Source organism: Odocoileus virginianus, chromosome 21, assembly GCF_023699985.2.
Source record: "Odocoileus virginianus isolate 20LAN1187 ecotype Illinois chromosome 21, Ovbor_1.2, whole genome shotgun sequence".
Lineage (NCBI taxonomy): Eukaryota > Metazoa > Chordata > Mammalia > Artiodactyla > Cervidae > Odocoileus > Odocoileus virginianus.
In genome coordinates, this window is record NC_069694.1 from 7599347 (window position 1) to 7619784 (window position 20438).

General features: G+C 38.9%; 1 protein-coding gene across 2 annotated transcripts in view; it reads left to right on the forward strand.

Annotated features, from left to right (window-relative positions):
* The first annotated feature begins 5195 nt into the window (after positions 1-5195).
* Positions 5196-20438, forward strand: part of RFC1 (replication factor C subunit 1) — a 72587-nt gene continuing 57344 nt past the window's right edge. For both annotated transcript variants that reach the window (XM_070452018.1, XM_070452019.1), the window contains exons 1-2: positions 5196-5337; positions 16888-17016. In XM_070452018.1, coding sequence (XP_070308119.1) covers positions 5335-5337; positions 16888-17016 — 132 coding nt within the window. In that variant the 5' untranslated portion in view covers positions 5196-5334. The remainder of the gene's footprint in view (positions 5338-16887; positions 17017-20438) is intronic.

Here is a 20438-nt window from a genome sequence, read left to right on the forward strand (position 1 = left end):
TAAAGTTATATGCTTTTTGTTAAATTTACTATTTTAAATGCAACTTCTTCTAACCTAAGGGAAGATACTGATTTATTAATGGAACAAACTTTTTTATTATTTGTAAGATATTATTAGGCAAGTTTATATAAATTTAGATTACTCAAGCATAATCACATTAAGAAGATATCATCCAAGAATTAAGATAAATGACCTAGTTACTACCTAATTTCCTAAGTTAGAATATGTCCACTTTAATGGTGACAGATTATGACTTAACGATTATGTTCATAAATGGATTACAAGGTCAACATCACCGTTCTGGATCTCTGCAGGCATCACAAACACAGAAGAGGACAAGCTGCCTAAAGGACAGTTTTCTACAAGGAAAATGTTCCAATAAATCCTAGCAAAGCAGGACATGCTAATATTTATCCAGAGGGCAGAAAGTCACATTTGTTGTTGCACAGTGAAAACGCGATTGATTTCTGCTGACTTATAAATGTCTAAGTGAAAGACAATATAACTATTGTGCTCTTGAAAAGCATTTCAGAGTGTCTCTAAGAGTTATTTTTATCACATAGATGAGTTAACTAAGCCACAGGCATTAACACTGAGAATTTAGATTGCCCTTTTGCGATTGTTTTTCACTTATGTATGGTAGTGGATAGTTAGATTATAAGGGATGACCAAAATTCAAGTTACGCACTTCCTAACTAATACATAGCTTTTAAGTCATTTTCAAGAGGGCAATGGAGATTTCCCAGGTGGTCACAGTGGTAAAGAATCCGCCTGCCAATGCAGGAGGCGTAGGAGGTGTGGGCATAGGAGGCTCAAGAGACACACGTTCGATCCCTGGGTCAGGAAGATCCCCCAGTGTAGGAAGTGGCAACCTGCTCCACTATTCTTGCCTGGAAAATTCCATCAACAGTGATGCCTGGCAGGCTCCAGTCCATGGAGTCACAAAGAGTCAGACATGACTGAGTGTTCACATACATTATGGAAAGAGAGCCAATTTTTATTCTCATAACCCAAACTATTCACAGATTTAGAAATATATTAGCAGAGATGTTACTGTCAATATTCTAACTTTTGAAGTAAAGAGTTCTCCATGAATATCAGCAATTCTTCTACCAGTGATATATCCCTAAGTGAAAGAGGGAAAGAGAGCCCTACATTTCACAAAATTGACTTTCTTTACAAGGTTTTCCTTGAAGCTTTTTCTTTTAGGAACTAAGACAAAGCCAGTGAGTATCAGATGATCACATCAAACACATAATATATCCCTTAAAATGGGTCTTCTCTGTGCTATGTCTCAAACCATTATTAAAAACAAAGAATTTTTAATAAATATTTTAGGCTTTTAGATACATACCCTTAATTCTGGAAATTGCAGCATTGATCTAGTTGCTGTATTATCTGTTACTGGTGTTTTTCTACAAATTAATTATTAGTCTTATTTATTCATCAGCTGGTTTTAGAAACATTTATACTAAGATGAGCTCAGCTAAGGAAAGCACGATCAAGGAAGACATGAGGAAATAGTTTTGGTGAAAATACCTTCAAGAAAACATGCAAGGAATCTTTGTTAGCTAATGTTTTACATCAGTGATAAATGACTTCTCTGCGTCTCTCTAGAAAAACTATCTAAAAATCATTAGCCCTAGTTTGTTGTATTCTTTTTTGCGCACCCTCAGTTTCCTGGAGATGCATTATTATAGTCTTTCAGTTAATAGTCAGAGGTGGGAGTGGTAATGACCTATTGTCATTTTATTCTCATTGTTGAAAAAAGACCACATAGAGATGGAAGGTGCACACAGGCTGGCCTTTTGCTTGGAAAAAATTCCAACTATTATAGAATAGCGCCCTGTAAGGGTTAAAATCCAGATGCAGTTATCATGTAGAAGCAAACTTAACAGGGAGTTCTGATGCTCTTCTATAGACAAATTTTTAAAAAATCATATTTGATCATCTTTTTAGCACTCTTCAGATTTCTCTACGATGAAAAACATGTTTATTATATTTTGCCACAAAACCCTTAGCAATCTTTTATTTTTCTTTTTTTGGTCATAAAATACAAAGGTGGCTCAGTTGGTAAAGAATACACCTGCATTGCAGGAGATCCAGGCTCCATTCCTGGTTTGGGAAGGAAATGACAACCCACTCCAGTGTTCTTGCCTGGAAAAATCCCATGGACAGAGGATCCTGGTGGGTTGTAGTCTGTGCAGTGGCCAAGAGTTGGACACCACTTAGCGATTAAACCACCAACCCAGAATAATAGGATTATAGCACTCTTTAGGCTTCAAATCCTATTCTTTACAGCACTTACCCATATCTAAAAGTACAGAATTCATTTTTGTCTACCTGTTTTTCTCTTTTCCTCAAAAATATGGACTTCAGAGAATCTGGAATTGTCTGTCTCGTTTGCTATGGTTTCCCAGCATGTACATAAAAAAGTGCTGACACACAGTAGATGCTCAATAAATATTTGTTGAATGATGCATCACTGGAGAAAATAAGCCTGAGTATTTTGTTCCTGCTGATTTTTTTGGTTATCCTTTGGTTTCTTTAAAACATTGCTGTTCTGGTTATCTATTATTTTACAACAAACTACCCCAAACCTAGTACCCTAAAAGAACAGTCACTTTATTATGCTCACCTTACTGTTGGGCAGAGGATTTAAGCAAGTCTTGACTAGGTGATTTTTCCGCTCCACATAGTGTTGACTGGGGTCATTTTGTGGAATTCCACCAGCAGCTGGTGCGGTGTGTCGAAGATGGTTTCACTGATGAGCCTGTTACCTGGTGGACGTGATTGTAGGCCCAAACTCAAGTGGCCATCCTCCTGCTTTTCATGGTGGCTCAAAGCTGCAGGAGAACAAGATGGGAGCTGCTGGTCCTCTAAAAGCTTTATTAGGAAGCTTTATTTGGAACCATCATAGCATCATTTCCACTATATTCTTTGGTCAAATCTGTCACAGGCCAGCCCATGTCTGGGGAGGAGCATCAAATATATATAGCCACTTCAAATCTGGTACATTTCTGAGATAGGATCGCTCCAAGTAAATGTTCCTAAAGAAAACAATCCAACAAATTCAGTATCTTTCTAGTAGTTAGTCTGTTGATTTAAGTCTTGCCTAAGTTCAAGGAAGGCTTCAAAATACTAAAAAAGAAATGCAAAAGTTTAAACTTGTATAATGTAAAAGCTATGTAAATGTTTTAACATACATCTTATTTGTTTGGGCCTCTCTGGTGGTTTGGCTGGTGAAGAATCCTTCTGCAATGCAGGAGACCTGGGTTTGATCCCTGGGAGAAGGGAACAGCTACCCACTCCAGTATTCTGGCCTGGAGAATTCATGGACTGTATGTCCATGGGATCGCAGAGAGTCAGATATGACTGAGTGACTTTCACTTATTTGCTTATTTACAACACAATAAACACTGTAAATTGGTTTAGGTTCTCTGAAATTACAGGCAAAACCTTTTGTGACGTGTCTGCCATGTACATTTCTGGGGAGTAGTTTTTTATTGATTTCTCAAAAGATTTGATTCCCTTCCTTCCCAATCAAGTATTTCCCTAAGCAAAACTGTGGAGTATGTATGTTCCTTTTTGGAACTATCTCTCGATATTACCCAGCTTTGTGTAATAATGATAACAATAATAATAATAACTGATTTAAAAAAAATTATCACTTATCCAGGAACAGTTTCATAATAACCCTATGAGGAACACAGAACTATCATCATTGTTTTACAGTTGAGGAAACTGAGGCATAGTAACTTGCCCATGGTCACACAATTGGCATGTGGCAGGGCTAGGAATCCTGGCATATTGGCATCAGAGGGTCCAATGCACTGAGGCTCTGTTCATGAGAATAGTTTACTCCTTTGTAAATTGTGGATGATAATAGTAGCCAGTGTCACTGTAGGTATCAGATGCGTTAAAGTGGGATAGTCCATAGCTGCTTGCCTGGCACATATCATGCTATGCAGTTAATACATAGGAACTCTCTGGGTGTGCCTGCTCAGTTGCTTAAGTTCTGTCTGACTCTTTGTGACGCTGTGGACTATAGCCCTCCAAGCTTTTCTGTCCATGGGGATTCCCAGGCAAGAATACTGGAGTGGATTGCCATGCTCCTCCAGGGGTTCTTCCTGACCCAGGGATTGAGCCCAAGTCTCTTATGTCTCCTGCGTTGGCGGGTGGGTTCTTTACCACTAGCTCCACCTCACCCTCTGTTTCACTCCTGAAGGCTTTGCTATCTTTCACTGCAGAGATACTGGGTGTGATAAAATGCAAGATGGAACAAGGGGTGGGTGAGGATGGATAAGGATTTGAAAGTCTAGGGCCAAACCTGGAGATACTGCTCTTCCCGTTAAACTACCTAAGGTCTAAAGTTTTCTCTTAAAATTGTATGCAAATGTCACATTCTATTCCAAAATGCCATTGCTTATCTGTTAATATAAAACTTGTTTACTCCAAAGCTTTCGGGATCATCGTTCTTCTTGGGAGATGTACCTCATTTATGCCCTGGCTTCCAGCACACTTCTTTGAGAGACTCAGCAGCGGCTGAGGTAGGTTTGGGAATTTGGAGGCCTAGATTCCCAGTTAGAGCCCCTAGCTTGTTTGGGCGTTATATTCGTCATTTATAAAATGCAGTGGGTGGTAATGACTATTTTATCAAACTCTTTTTTGTGCTGGGATTATACAATATAAAATTGTCCTAAAAGTGTTTTCAAACTGTGGGTCTCCACTTAAAAGTGGGCGAGCAAAACCAACTGGATTGGTCAAACATTTAAAAGAAGATCAGGGTAAACACTGTTTGGTGAAATTTTTATTTCAGAATAGATGTTAAAATGTAATTTGTGAAACACACCTAAAATGTTTGCCGTACTGCGGCTGGTAATAGAAACATTTTTCAAAAAATATAAACATTTTAAAGCTACTAAGGAGGGCAATGAAACCTCCAAACGTGCCCGCCCTCGGAGGACATCGATCTCGAGACCTCCCCAGTTGAAGGCCCCTACCAAAAGTCGAAGGTGCAAAACAAGGCTCGGGCCACGGTCCCGCGGCCCCTTGCGACGCCAGCGTCCTGGCGGTCTCAAGGGCGCCACGGTCCCGCGGGCCCCTTGCGACGCCAGCGTCCTGGCGGTCTCAACGCCGCACCTGGGCTCACGTAGCGCCTCTCGCCGGGACCCAGAGGAAGCTGCGCGCCCCTGACGTCATCACCGGGCGCCGCTGCCTCGACCTCCTTCCACTTCGCGGGAGAAGTTGTTGGCGCCAATGGGTCCGGAGCCCCGGTAACGGATCCCCCAGCCGGCCGGGCCTGCTTGCTCGCGCGTTCATCCGTGGGCTGCCATGGTGAGCCCTTGGGAAAGGCTTCGCGGCTGGGGGCTGGGGAGAGTTTGCAGGCAGGGCGTGGACCTGGCGCTCCTGGCGTGGAGGCTCTGGGAGGACCGGGATGCGTGGCTCCGGAAGGGAACGAAGGCACGAAAGGGGGTAGAGACTGGGCGCACAGCTTTCCTTCCGCGGCGGGCTTCAGCTCTCGGCCGCAGCCAGCGCGCCGCGCTCTAGGTGCTGCGCGGCCGCTTCATGTTTTCCCACTGTTGGGGGAAGGGAGGGAGGAAGGGAGTCATGGAGGTGATTTGCGGGGCTCAGGGCTGAAGTTGCTTTTCCTGTTAAGTGTTGCCTCCAGCCTCGGTTTGAGTCCTGCCTAAAGTGTTGATTTCAAGCTTTGGCTGTCAGAGAAGAAGAATCGAACAAACTTCCTTCCTACTGAACAAGTTTCAGGCCTTCAACTTTCGTCATTAATAGCACTGCGAAATGCTCTCATGAATAAGTGTCTCAGCCTTCAGTTTTCGTTCTTTCCTCTTTAGCAGCTCCGCGAAATGCTCATCAGGGAGCCGTTTTGAGATCGAGGGCACGGGGAGGATGATTTTATTTTGTTCAGATGGGTTCATAGAAATTAGGGATAATACGGTTTACAGGAGGGAGGGCAAACCTGGGAGGACCAGCTGTAGTGCATTTGACAGCTGTCATCGCTTGTCACCTGATGTTAAAAATAATCTTTAAAAAACCCTCAGTGCATAATTCTGCATAAACCCTGTAAATAGTGAAATAATTATGCAGCCGTCAAAACAAAACATTCATGCTAGAATGGCAGTAGATACTAGTGTGTGTTTGAAATATTTTAATGTAAAGGACAGTTTATCGTGCTGCGTTAAGCTGGAGTGTACTTAATAATCAGACATTTTTTTCAGTCATTTTATCTTCAGTCAGTGTATTTTTCACAGTGTCAACATTCTGGGCTGTGTCTGTAATTTTATGCCAGATTGGGAAACCTTACATCCCTTAGTGTTTCTTCTCAGAGAAGGATGAAATAATGATAACAGCGTAATAGCCAGCTTGTAGCAGATATCTTCAGGTGGATATGTGGGCTGTTTGTTTTACATGTCTTTTCTCATTTAAACCTCACAGCAGTCCAGTTTTACAGATGGTCAAGGAGGTCTTTAGAGTTTAAAACACTTTGTGATGTAACTAATAAATGGTTGAACTAGAATTAGAACCTAGGTTTTTCTAGGTTTTTCATTATGCCACCCCCCTAAAATGACTGTAATTAGTAATTACATTTTGGACTTAAGGCACTGCATGGTAATTGTGGAAAGTTCTTGAGATTTGGAGTCTTGAAGGTAAGAATGAGGCAATGTTTTGGTATTGCTCTGCCATTTAATGATTAAGTGGTTTTTGAACAAGTAAATAGCTTAACTTTAACCTCTTAAATTATGTTTCCTTAACTTAGAAAGGGAGAAATATAGCTGCCTTGAGTGATTGTCTTGAAGGTTAAACAAAATAATAAATGTAAAGCTTCTCTTCTGGTCCCTGACATGTGGTAGGAAACATACACCTACATAACTAATGATCTATATTTCTCAGGAAGGATTGTGTGGAATGTTAAAGAGTTTAAGGGGCATCAGAGATGCCTTTGTTGTCAGTTATGGAGAACGATAGCTTATGTAGTCAACTTTTGATCATTCAGGTACTTTACATAGTTAGTTCTTCTTAGTACTCCTGTTCAAGGTGCATATGAAAAATAAAGCACTTCTCAAAAAAAGTCAAAAGGATCTGTTTTGCTGTTTGTAAAGGGAAAAGATTCTGTAAAGAACATAACAAGTTTGGATTTTATTGATGTTTAGTTTTCTCTTTAGTACAAAATTGAGCAGATCCTAGACCAAAATTCTGTTCAACCTATGTTTATTAGACACCTGCACACAAGTTATATTGTACAGTAGTTTGTAACTTTTGTTTGGATCACAGCTCTCCCTTTGATAATGTGAATGGTATGCAAGTTTTCTGCCCACACAAGTATGTAAGGACATATACACACCACTTAAGGGGATTGACTTATCTTCTGAGGCCCTTCGATAGATGCAAGGTTAGCAACTCTTGCCCTGGGAGCTGCGTCTTTTTCTCAAATCTTTTCCGATTAAAAGTTATCAAAGGAGTAAAATATTATTTATTTACAAAATGGAATACTGTGCAACGTCAAAAAGAGAAAACTTTGTGCCCTGATATGTAACAGTTGCCAAAATAATTAAGAGAAAAAAGATATAAGACAGTATGTAAAATATGCTGCCAGTTTATTGTAGGAAAGGAGAGAAAAGAATATATACATATTTGCTTGAAGATGGGAAGGATACACAAGGCACTGATAACATCTGTTGCCTCCAAAGATGGGATATGTGTGTCTGAGAGGCAGGGTAGGAGGGATACATTTTACCCTTTTGAATTTTTGAACTATGTGAATATAATATCTATTAAAGGAATTGAAATGAAAATAAATAGAATAAAAAGTAGCCATGTAAATGACTTGGATTGCTATGAGGATTTAATTATTTGCTCAAAACATTAATACAACTTGAGAGATGCCATTTTAAAAATGTCAACATATTTAATTCATTGATTGTCATAGTTATTTATTGAAAATACGCAGAAGTTTGAATTAAACAGGCATGAGACTTGAGGGATGAGAGAGAGGTCAGAACACGTCTAAGCTGCTTCATTGCCACATTCTAGGGGAGACCTTTCAAATTGAAGTTTACCGCATGAATGCTTCCCTGGAGCAATGTTGTCACCCTTTTGTATTAATAATGTAACTTTGCATTTGTACTGGTACTTGACCCAGAAGACTTATTTCCTTTCCAGGCTCATCTATATCTGTTCTTTGAGTGTGTTAAGCTGGTTCTGTCTCAGCTTTTGTTCTTGTTATTTCCTCTCCTTGGGATATTCTTCCTCCTCTTGGAATATTCTGCCTTTTTCTCACTCATTCAAGTGTCAGTCATCACTTCCTCAGAGCTTTCCATGTCATATCTAAGAAACCCATTACCTAATCCAGGGTCATGCAGATTTATGCTTCTATTGTCTTCTAGCAGTTTCATAGTTTTAGCTCTTAACAGTTAGGATGTTGATCCATTTTGAGTTAAGTTTTGTATATGGTGTGAAGCAGGGGGGAGTCCGAGTTGTTTTTTTTCTTGCATGCGGATCTCCAGTTTTTTCTGCACCATTTGCAAAGTGTTCTTTTCCCATTGAATTGTTTTGGATTCCTTGTCAAAAATCAGTTTACCATAAATGTGAAGGTTTCTTTCTGGACACTGAATTCTATTCCATCGATCTATGTGTCTTCCCTAAAGCCAGTCATGCACTGGTTTTATTACTGTAGCTTTGTGGTACATTTTTAAATTGGGAGGTGTAAGTCCTTCAACTTAGACCTTTTTCAGGATTGTTTTGTCTGTTTTGGATCCCTTGAATTTCTAAAATATGAATTTTAGAATCAGCAAAGAAGCCAGCTAGGATTTTGTTAGGGATTGTATTGAATCTGTAAATCAATTTGGAAAGTATTGCCATCCTAACAACATAATGTCTTCTGATCCATGAATATGGGCTATTTGTCCATTTTTTGTGCCTTCTTTAATTTCTTTAAACAATATTTTATAGTTTTCAGAGTATGGATTTAACATTTCTGTTAAGTTTATTTGTAAGCATGTTGTTCTTATTGATGATGCTATAGATGGAGTTGTTAATTTCATTTCTGGTTTGTTGTTGTGAAAAGTATAGAAGTACAGTTCGTTTTATATATTGACCTTGTATCATGCAACCTTGTAGAACTCATTTAATAGTTCTAACAGTTTTTTATTTTGGTAAATTCTTTAGAGTTTTCTTTACATAAAATCATTTCAGCTGCAAATAAAAATAATTTTGCTTCTTCCTGCCCAAACTGGTGTGCCTTTTATAATTTATTTTTTGCCCAGTGGGTTGTTTTTTTTTTTTTTTAAATCAGAGTGTTGAATAAGAGTGGTGAGAATGAATCTCTCTCCTGAATTTAGGGGATTACATTCCCAACAGATTACCTGTCGTTTTTAAAGTATAAGGTTTTAATTAATTTAAAATGATTTAATTTGTTTCTTCTGTGCTTCTGTTAATACACAGTTTTAGTTAGATATGTCATTTTGTGTTTAACTGGTTTTCAGGATTAAAGATTTTTTGCATTTGGCTAGATTTTATGAAATGTGTTGGTGATAATCAATTTCTGCTTGTGGATTTGGTGACTGAATTAAACATATTAATCAAAAATGTTCGTATTTCTTTACTTTGAAAATAGAGAAGTAAAGCCAACCCCATAGAGCACTGCAGTGCTTATTTTGCATAAAATCCTGTACTCTTCAAAATGAGTGAACACAGTGACATGATGTGGTTTCTCTTTGCATTTTTGGTAGGCAGATATAACTTGTTTGTAGGTTGAGCCCATGTGCAGTGGAAAAGTTACTAGCTGTTTGGTTATACTTCAAAGTAAATATGTATCAGCTTTTGTACTTTGATCTTTTAAAGTTAAAAGACCATTATGATAGCTTCCTTTGTGCAGGTTTAGGAGTATTTATTGCAATTTTTTTTTTCATCTCTTAACTCTACTAATAAAAAATTAGGCTGTTTGGAAACTTTAAAAAATTAATTTTTCTTTTTGAGTACTGGTGAGGTCTGGTATTTTGTCTTGACTTATGTATATGTATATTAAATTTGCATTTGGGCTGCCTGATAGGCGATGCTTTTCTTTAATAGTGTTGTAGAATTGTTGGTTACACCTTAGGGTAGGAGACTGCAACCGATCTTTCCCTTTTGCTTACATTTATGTGACTCAGCTGGTAAAGAATCTGCCTGCAGTGTGGGAGACCTGGCTTCCATCCCTGAATTGGGAATATCCCCTGGAGAAGGGAAAGGCTACCCACTCCAGTATTCTGGCCTGGAGAATGCCATGGACTGTACAGTCCATGGGATCACAAAGGGTTGGACATGACTGAACGACTTTCACTTCACTTCATGAATGTCTTATATTTCAAAACTTTTACTAGAAAATGTCTTGTTGTCATTTTCAGTTTTTTTTCATCTATGAATTGTTAAAGAATGTCATAGACTTTGTTATGTGGATTAAATTAGTTTTTTAAAGTGTTTAAATCATTGTCTGGCCCAGAGTAAGTCCTATTTAAGGGTTTGTTTAAAAAGTAAATAGGGACTTCCTTGGCGGTCCAGTGGTTCAGAACCTGCCTTCCAGTGCGGGGGACGCAGGTTCGGCCGCTGGTCCTGGAACAGGATCCCACATGTTGCAACTCAGCCTTGGTGCTGCAGCGGCTGAGCCCACGCGCGCCGCAGCCCACGCGCCACAGCTCGGCCCGCAGGCTGCAAAGAAGAGCCGATGATGGAGGATCCCACATGCAGCAGCAGAGATCCTGTGTGCCCCAATTAAGACCCAATACAGCCACGTAGATAAAGAAGTAGTTTTTTATAAAATAAGTGAAGCCCTAAATCAGAGCATTGGCAATAGAAATAGAAGAAAGAGGACAGCATAGATAGGGTGGTGAGGTGGAGGGTCAGAATGAGGAGGAAAAACAGCGCCCATTTTTCTGTCTTGGGTGAATGCTGGTGCTGTGCATTGAGGTGGGAAATAGAGAGAAACAAGTACCCCCAAAATAGGAGCTTGGTTTTGGACGTTATGAGTTAGAGGCACCTTTGGGGCATTTGGATAGAGGTGAGGATGACAGACTGTTTGGCTCCATGGATATGGAGCTCAGAGGCCTGGAGTAGAGACAAGATTTAGGAGGCTCAGGTGGCTCAGTGGTAAAGAATCCACCTGCTAAGCAGGAGGCTCTTTCGAGTTTCGAGTTCGGTCTCCGAGTCAGGAAGATCCCTGGAGAGGAAAATGACAACCCACTACAGTCTTCTTTCCTAGAAAGTTCCATGGACAGGGGAGCCTGGCAGGCGTTAGTCCATGAGGCCTCCGAGAGCTGGTCACGACTGAGCAACTAAACAGCCGCGGCAGTGTGTTTTTAAGGGGTACCTGAGTTTGAGATGGATGTAAGTTAACTTATGCAGTGTGAGTATGTGAATCAGAGGTTTTTAACTTAAGGTTCATGGAGAGCCATTAATAGGCTTTAGAGAAAAGCTGTGAAGAAGAATATTATACTAAAAGTGAAAGTATTTTGTTTTTTGTAGCCACAATACCGTAATATGACAAGAGTACCATATGATAGAAGAGTCAACTTGAATAATTTTCCTGGGAAATAATACACAATAATGTTAATTAAATACCTGCTTAAAATTCCTTAAAACAAAGAGCAGTAGGTAAAGTCATGCCCACAAATTAATCTCAAAGTTTATTTTAATAAACAATCTTTAAAAACAAATCTATCATCAATTTCATTTTACACGGTTAAGAACCGCTCTTTCTGAGCTCAGGTGTGAAGGTCAGTGACCTAAGAAATAAGTACTCATGAGTTTAACCATTATTAATTAAGCATCTGCTTATCTGAGGTGCTGGCCCAGTACTTGAGATACAGAGGTGAGTGAGATAGACAAGCTTCCTGTGTGGAATTTATAGCAGTGTGTTCAAACTCAGATTTCAGTGACTGTCAGAAGTGTCTCCTACTAATCATTGGGGACCCATTTCAGGTCTGTCTGCTCTGTATTAGGTGCTCCTGGTGCTTTCACCGTTTTGTGATTAGCTCTGTCTTAGCACTGCTTTGTATTTGATTCTTCACACACTGACTTGTTTCCTAGGTAACTTTCTGCGGTCTTTTTTCCTGTTTGTGTCCTAAGGCCCTAGCATGGTGCCTGTCTGTAATCACATAAGGATCAAATGTATCAGCAATAATGAGGGAAAGGCCATATTGCTAGTTATGGGGTGTGGCTCCTTTTGCATAGATCCTAAGAGTTATCAGGATCTAGCAGGGCTTTCCTGATAGCTCAGTTGGTAAAGAATCCACCTGCAATGCAGGAGACTCCAGTTTGATTCCTGGGTTGGGAAGATCTGCAGGAGAAGGGGTAGGCTGCCCATTCCAGTATTCTTGGGCTTCCCTTGTGGCTCAACTGGTAAAGAATCGCCTGCAATACAGGAGACCTGGGTTCGATCCCTAGGTTGGGAAGATCCCCTGGAGAAGGGAAAGGCTACCCACTCCAGTATTCTAGCCTGGAGAATTCCATGGACTGTATAGTCCATGGGGTCACAAAGAGTTGGACATGACTGAGTGACTTTCACTTAGAATTATGGTAAAACTATGAGGGAGCAGTCGTGGTTAAGTAGAGAACTATGAAAGGAATTTGGGAGTCAGAGGACCAGGTTGCAGTCTGGTGTGCCTTCTCTAATCCCCACAAGCATCTTGTGAGGCAAGTGGCATCCTGAGCAAACAGAGGGCCAGAGAAGCGATTCATCCCAGGCGCCTGTGCATGTGTGCTAAGTTGCTTCAGTTGGTCCGACTCTTTGTGACCCTACGGATGGTAGCCCACCAGGCTCCTCTGTCCATGGGATTCTCCAGGCAGGAATGCTGGAGTGGGTTGCCATGCCTTCCTCCAGGGGATCTTCCTGACCCAGGTTCAAACCCATGTCTCTTACATCTCCTGCATTGGCAGGAGGGCGGGTTCTTTACCACCAGCGCCACCTGGGAAGCCCCCAAGTGTCTAGTGAAAGTGAAAGTCGCTCAGTCATGCTGTGGACTGTACAGTCCATGGAATTCTCCAGGCCAGAATACTGGAGTGGGTAGCCTTTCCCTTCTCCAGGGGTCTTCCCAACCCAGGAATTGAACCCAGGTCTCCTGCATTGTGGGCGAATTCTTCACCAGCTGAGCCACAAGGGAAGCCCAAGAATACTGGAGTGGGCAGCCTTTCCCTTCTCCAGGGATCTTTCCAACCCAGGAATCGAACCAGGGTCTCCTGCGTTGTAGGTGGATTCTTTACCAACTGAGCTATCAGGGAAGCCCAAGTGTCTTTAGTTAAGTGGCAAAACTGACTAAAAGCTTATGTTTGTCAGACTTAATTCTACTTACTTATCTACAAAATGAAGATAAATCTGTATTTGCCTTTATACCTCATAGAATCGTCAAAAGAGATAAATCTGTGTCCAGGAGCTGTAAGTAGAAGTGTGAAAAACTTGTTGCTATTAGCTGTCTGTGCTAAAATTTGTGTTAATGTTTATGTGATTTTTGCCTAAATCTTTTGCTTTATTTGAACTGTCATGTTCAATTAATAACTATTAAAAAGGAAAGTAAGAAGAGTTAATTACTACTCTTTTGGTTTCCCCAAATAAAACTGTTTCTTTTACTGTTTCTTTTAGAAGTGAAATACTGGGACAAAGGGTATGCACATTTAAAATTTTGATAAAGTGTTGTTGGATTGTCTTGGAAAGGTTATACCAATTTTTACTTTATTAGCAGTATAGTGTGTGAGAATCTGTTTCCCCACACCTTTGACATACCTGGGCATTATGAATCTTTTAACACTTAGGAGAAAAATAATCAAGTTCTAATTTATCTATTATTTGTCAGGTTGAGCATCTTTTATTGTTTGGTTATTTGCATTTCCTTTATAATTTGTCTACTGGTAACTTTTATCCATTTTTTCTACTGGATTATCTTTTATTTATCTGTAGGAGCCCTCTTATATAAAATGTGTGGTAGATATTTTCATGCTAGTTATTTTTTAACTTTGTTTATGATACCTTTTTATGTAGTCAAATTTTTCTTTCTTAATGGGTAGTTTCTAGTCTTGATGTTCTGCTTGGAAGGACTTCCCTTTGCAAAGATCATAAAAATAAATTTAAAAACGTGTTCCTTTTTCTACTCATATACTGAGCAAGAATTATTCTGTGCAGGTAAGAGTGATGTTTAGATCAATTATTTGGGAATTTGATTAGTCACTAGTCCTGTTCTTTTATTTCTTGAAATCTTTAAAGATCTGGAATACCAGGTAGGGACTGTTAATAAAGAGTAAGGTAAAGTCATGGTATAAATTAAGGTCAAGTTGGTGACCTTTTTCTCTTAGATGTTTGTACACCAGATGGCTGCTCACGTTGGAGGTAACTCTTAAAAAAGTGTGAGTAGAATGATTTTCATTCCAATGAAAATTCCTTTTCAAAAGTTTAGATTTTTAGTAGATATTGAATTAAGATCAGGATGCTGTAATTTGATTGTTGTGCTGCCGTCAGAGTGTAAGGGCATGGGGAGTGGGAAAATAGGGGTAGAATAAAGGGAAAGGAAAGGGGTTGTGAATAGGAAGGATTACTCAGGAAGAAAAGGTTCCAAAAATGCTTAGGATTGGCAGTATGGTACAGACAAAAGTCAGAGAGCTCAGCGTTACCAGTAGTTCCATTTCCTGAATTATGTTTTGTTTTATTTCTCTTTGTGGTTTTAAGTATTTGTGGTTCCATCACAGATGGAAAACCACCACTGACTTTAAGCTGATTATTAATGTTCAGTTTTGAACTGTGGTGCATGTGTGGTGTGTGTGTGTATTTGAAAAATCACACTATTTGAAGACTCATTTGGTAATTTTAAAAGTGAAACTCCAATGTGAAACTCTCATTTCCTCCAGAGGCAATAAAGTAAGTAGTTGTCAGCCTCAAATTCAATTCTTTGCAAATTATACGGAAGACTGTGGCTTTCTGGCTTTTTTTATTATCTATTTTTTCTTTGCAACTGACACAAATGTCTTCAGTTTCATAGCTAAGGTACCATTTTGCAAACAATATATCTTAGATTTTATTAGGATGGATTTGTGACTTTTTTATATTAGGAAATTTACAGAGAGGGTATAAAACCAGGGAAGTCTGTAACCTTTCAAAAAAATGTAACATGTCTGTGTATCTCGTTTACCTGTTTTCCTTATTGGCTTAACCACAAAGCTATGTTTCTGTGTTTGCAGAACACAATTCTTTGGGATTTTTGACATTTTAAGAGTATGACAATTACCTCCAGGGTCGAGGAAAAACATTGTTAACTTTCTTACACTTGACAAAGTACTTTTAACAGGTATTTTCCTCACTACAGTAAAGAGAGAGAGCTTGGAACAGGCAAAAAAGATTGAAGACTGAGGGTTATAAACACTGAGGATAGGAATAGGGAAAAAGTTCAACTGCCTCTTGAACCCAGTTCTTTGGAATTCAGATCTTAAATTCTTATATTCTGTGTTCCTTATACCCTTCCTTGCCTGTGAGTAGAGAACTGTAGGTGGAGATGTTTCAGTGATATGGAGGGATAATAGTTCATAAATGAGGGAGAAGGGAAGCTTTTTACTGAGCCGGAATTGTGATAGATGCATAATTAATCCTCATAAAGTGTAGGGAGTATTCGTCTCACTTCACTGATGAGAAAACAGATTAAAAGTTAAGGTCATAGCTTGGTCAACTGGAATGTGCTAGAGCAGAGATTCATACCAGGGATTTCTTACTCTAAGGTCTATTACCTTTTCTCTACACCACAGTTTATTCAGAGCTTAAATCTTAAAGTCCATCCTAAAGAAAATCAATCCTAAATATTCATTGAAAGGACTGATGTTGAAGCTGAGACTCCAGTAGTTTGGCCACCTGATGCAAAGAACTGACTCATTTGAAAAGACCCTGATGCTGGGAAAGATTGAAGGCAGGAGGAGAAGGGGACGACAGAGGATGAGATGGTTGGATGGCATCACCAACTCAATGAACATGAGTTTAAGTAAACTCTGAGAGTTGATGATGGACAGGGAGGCCTGGTGTGCTGCAGTCCATGGGGTCGCAAAGAGTTGCACACAATTGAGAGACTGAATTGAACTGAAAATCTGAAAGTGTAGGAAGAATATGTATCATAAGAAAGATGAGTGATATTAATTATAAATTACATTGTAAATGCTTTAGTATGATTAATTTGACAGGTAGAGTAATTGAAGCAAGTGTAATCAAAATTTTTCCTTTGGAATTTGGAAAAATCATTTAAGGGGAAATAATTTCGAAGTTCTTAGTTATTAAGGTCTTAAATGATCAGGGTTGTAAGAGTTACTCTTCTCTCAAACTGGAGTATTAATTCTATAGGCAAGGATTATGTTCTTCAACTCTGTCTTTTCCCCTAGTGTGTCTATGATGATGGGGTATGTGCAGGCATAATCAATAAATGCTTGTTACTTGCCTTTTTAGTAACTGTGCTGTTCTTAGCAAAAATTTCCTTCCTTTATTTTTGCCCTGTTTTTGGCCAGATTCTGAGAATTAAAATTTCTTTCCATTAGGCACGTTGTTGTTACTTTTTGAATCTTTCTGCCTGTGCTGCTCAGCTTGTAGGATCTTAGTTCTCCAACCAGGGATTGAACCCGGGGCCTTAGCAGTAAAAGCTCGGAGTCCTTAGCACTGGACCACCAGGGAATTCCCTAGACTTACTGTTTTTAACTCAGGTAATTTTATCAGTTAATTTTTGCATATGAAAAGGATGCTGCTGCACACTTGGAACTATATCATTATGAAGACATGATTGAGAATACACCAGTGTGTATGTAGAGTTGTTCCTTTTTACAATTGAACTTAGAATTTTGTGCAGTTAATGTTTGTTTATGAATCTCCTTTTTTGCTTCTAGGATATTCGAAAATTCTTTGGGGTTATTCCAAGTGGAAAGAAACTTGTAAGTGAAACAGTAAAGAAGAATGAGAAAACAAAGTCTGCTGAAGAAAGTTTAAAAGCAAAGAAAGGAATAAAGGAAATCAAGGTCAGTTTTCTAGATGCAATGTTGAATTGTATAAAATAAACTCAGTTCTGAGATTTGATATATTGAGAGCCTTAAATAAATATAAATTTTGACTCATTTAGCAGAAAAAGAAGAAAAGTAATAAGGTCTTACTTATTTCTAGTTAATATATCTTACTGCATCCATAGTTTGGTATTTTCATTAACTGTTTAACAAAAACTTAGCTAAAGTTTCCTCATAAAGACATGAGCTCCAGTATTGGGCTTCTCGTGAAGGAAGGCTTTGGAGGAAAGCTTTATTCTTCTTCCTGTCCTCCTTGGGCTTCAGAGAATTTAAGATATAATATCACTATGATATGCAGGCAGTGGCGCCAGTAGTGTATTTGAGTTAATATTGTTCCTCTTTGTGTAAAATGTGAGAATTTTGCAACTCTGCAGGTCAGTTGACTACCACCCCATCCTTTATGCCATAATTGGCATATGAATTATATCTATATATGTTAATGCTCCACATTCAGTATAATAATTATTGCTCTAAACCAGTGTTATTTTAAAGGAATTAACAGGAAAATTGGTTTGCGACTACATATGGTGATGGATGTTAACTAGACTTATGGTCATTTTGCAATATATATAAATATTGAATCATCATGTTGAACACCTGAAACAAATATAATGTTACATGTCAATTATATCTCAATAAAAACTTACTTTGTAAATAAGATAAAAATAATATTTTAAAAACATGTAAAATTACAAATACATGTAATTAAACTGTCATTAAAATATCAATAAATTATAATTTAAACACATACATTACCTTTTTTTATTTCCTAGGTGAGACTAAAATAAAAAGCTCAGTCTTCTGGTGTCAAAAAAAAAACCAAAAGAGGAAGATTGATCTTTTGTACTTAACCGTATATTGGCCACTTCTGGTGTTTTCATCTCTTATCAAAAATCTGAATTTCCATCTACTATGATTTCTTTAATTAATATATTTATTTATTTAATTGTTTAAATGCACCCAGTCTTAGTTGCAGCACACAGGATCCTTTTAATCTTGTTGGCAGCATGCAGAATCTTTAGTTGCGGCATGCAAATTCTTAGTTACTGCATGTAAAGTCTAGTTCTCTGAGCAAGGGTTGAACCCGGACCCCTTGCACTGGGAGCATAGAGTCTTAGCCGCTGGACCACCAGGGAAGTCCCTTATACCATTTTCTGTAAATCTGAAAAATTTTCTTAAGCATTTCTTGTAGAATAGGCCTATTGGCAGTGAATTCTATGTTTTTGTTTATCTAAAAATGCCTTTATTTCGTCTCCATTCTTGAAGGATAGTTTTGCTAGATATAGAATTTTGGATTGATAGTTTTTTGTTTCAGCCCTTTAAAGGTGTTCCATTCTTTTTTTTTTGTCTCCATTTTTTTCTGGTGAGATGTTAGCAGTCATTTATATTGTTTTCTCTTGTATGTATTGTATTATTTTCTCATGCTGCTTTAAAAGATTTTATCTTTGAGTTTCAGCCTTGCCCGTGGTGTATTGGGTGTACTTTTCTTGTATTTATACTGTTTAGGGTTTCTGAGCTTCTGAGTCTGTAAATTTGTATCTTTTTTTGAATTTGGTAATTTTTTACCATTGTTTCTTCAAATATATTTCTGCTTCATTCTCTCCTCTTGTTATAGAAGAGTCCTTATATATACACACACACACACACACACACACACACACACACACACGCATATGCACACACACACATATATGTACATACATTAGAATTTTGGAATTGCACTACAGATAATTGAGGCTTGTTGTTGTTTAGTCTCTCAGTCGTGTCTGACTCTGCAATCCCATGGACTGTAGCACGTCAGGCTTCCCTGTCCTTCACTCCTAGAGTTTGCTCAAACCCATGTCCATTGAGTTGGTGATGCTATCCAGTCATCTCATCCTGTCAGTCAGTCAGTTTAGTTGCTCAGTCATGTCTGACTCTTTGCAATCCCATCGACTGCAGCACGCCAGGCCTCCCTGTCCATCACCAGCTCCCGGAGTTTACTCAAACTCATGTCCATTGCGTCAGTGATGCCATCTGACCATCTCATCTTCTGTCATCTCCTTCTCCTCCTGCGCTCAATCTTTCCCAGCATTAGGGTCCTTTCAGATGAGTCAGTTCTTCGCATCAGGTGGCCAAAGTATTGGAACTTCAGCTTCAGCATCAGTCCTTCCAATGAACACCCAGGACTGATCTCCTTTAGGATGGACTGGTTGGATCTCCTTGCAGTCCAAGTGACTCTCAAGAGTCTTCTCCAACACCACAGTTCAAAAGCATCAACTCTTTGGTACTCAGCTTTCTTCACAGTCCAACTCTCACATCCATACATGACTACTGGAAAAACCATAGCTTTGACTAGGCGGACCTTTGTGGGCAAAGCAATGTCTCTGCCTTTTTTTTTTTTTTTGTCTCTGCTTTTTAATATGCTGTCTATGTTGGTCATAAGTTTCCTTCCAAGGAGTAAGTGTCTTTTAATTTCATGGCTGCAGTCACCATCTGCAGTGATTTTAGAGCCCCCCAAAATAAAGTCAGCCACTGTTTCCACTGTTTCCCCATCTATTTCCCATGAAGTGATGGAACCGGATGCCATGATCTTAGTTTTCTGAATGTTGAGCTTTAAGCCAACTTTTTACTCTCTTCTTTCACTTTCATCAAGAGGCTCTTTAGTTCTTCACTTTCTGCCATAAGGATGGTGTCTATTTCTCCCGGCAATCTTGATTCCATCTTGTGCTTCATCCACTCCAGAATTTCTCATGATGTACTCTGCATCTCATCCTCTAATTGAGGCTTATTCATTATTACTCTTTTTCTTTTCTGTACTTCAGATTGGGTAATTTCTTTATTACTGTCTTCAGGTTTTTTGACTTTTCTGTCATCTCCAATTTGCCTTTGTAGTGAATATTTTATTTTAAATATTATATATTTCAATTCTAGAATTGCCTGCTAATTCTGACATCTGGCTTGGTCTCAGTTAACTACCTTTTTATCTTGAGTCATGTATTAGTCACATTGGTCTACCATGAAATACCATAGACTGACTGACTTAAACAACAGAAATTTACTTTCATACAATTCTGGAAGCTAGAAATCTGTGATTGAGGTTCCAACCCATTCAGTTTCTGTTGAGAGTTCTCTTTCTGGCTTACAGACTGCTACCTTCTTGCTGGGCCTTCACACAGCCTTTTCTTGGTGTGAGCATGTGGGGAGAGAGGTTGAGAGAGTGGGTATGTACATGTGAGCTCTCTGGTGTTTTGTTTTGTAAGGACACTAACTTACCAGAATACCCTTATGACCTCATTTAACCTTAGTTATTTCTTTAGAGACTCCGTCTCCAAATATGGCCATATTGGAGGGTTAGAGACTCAACATATGAATTTTGAGAGGATACAAGCATTCATTCC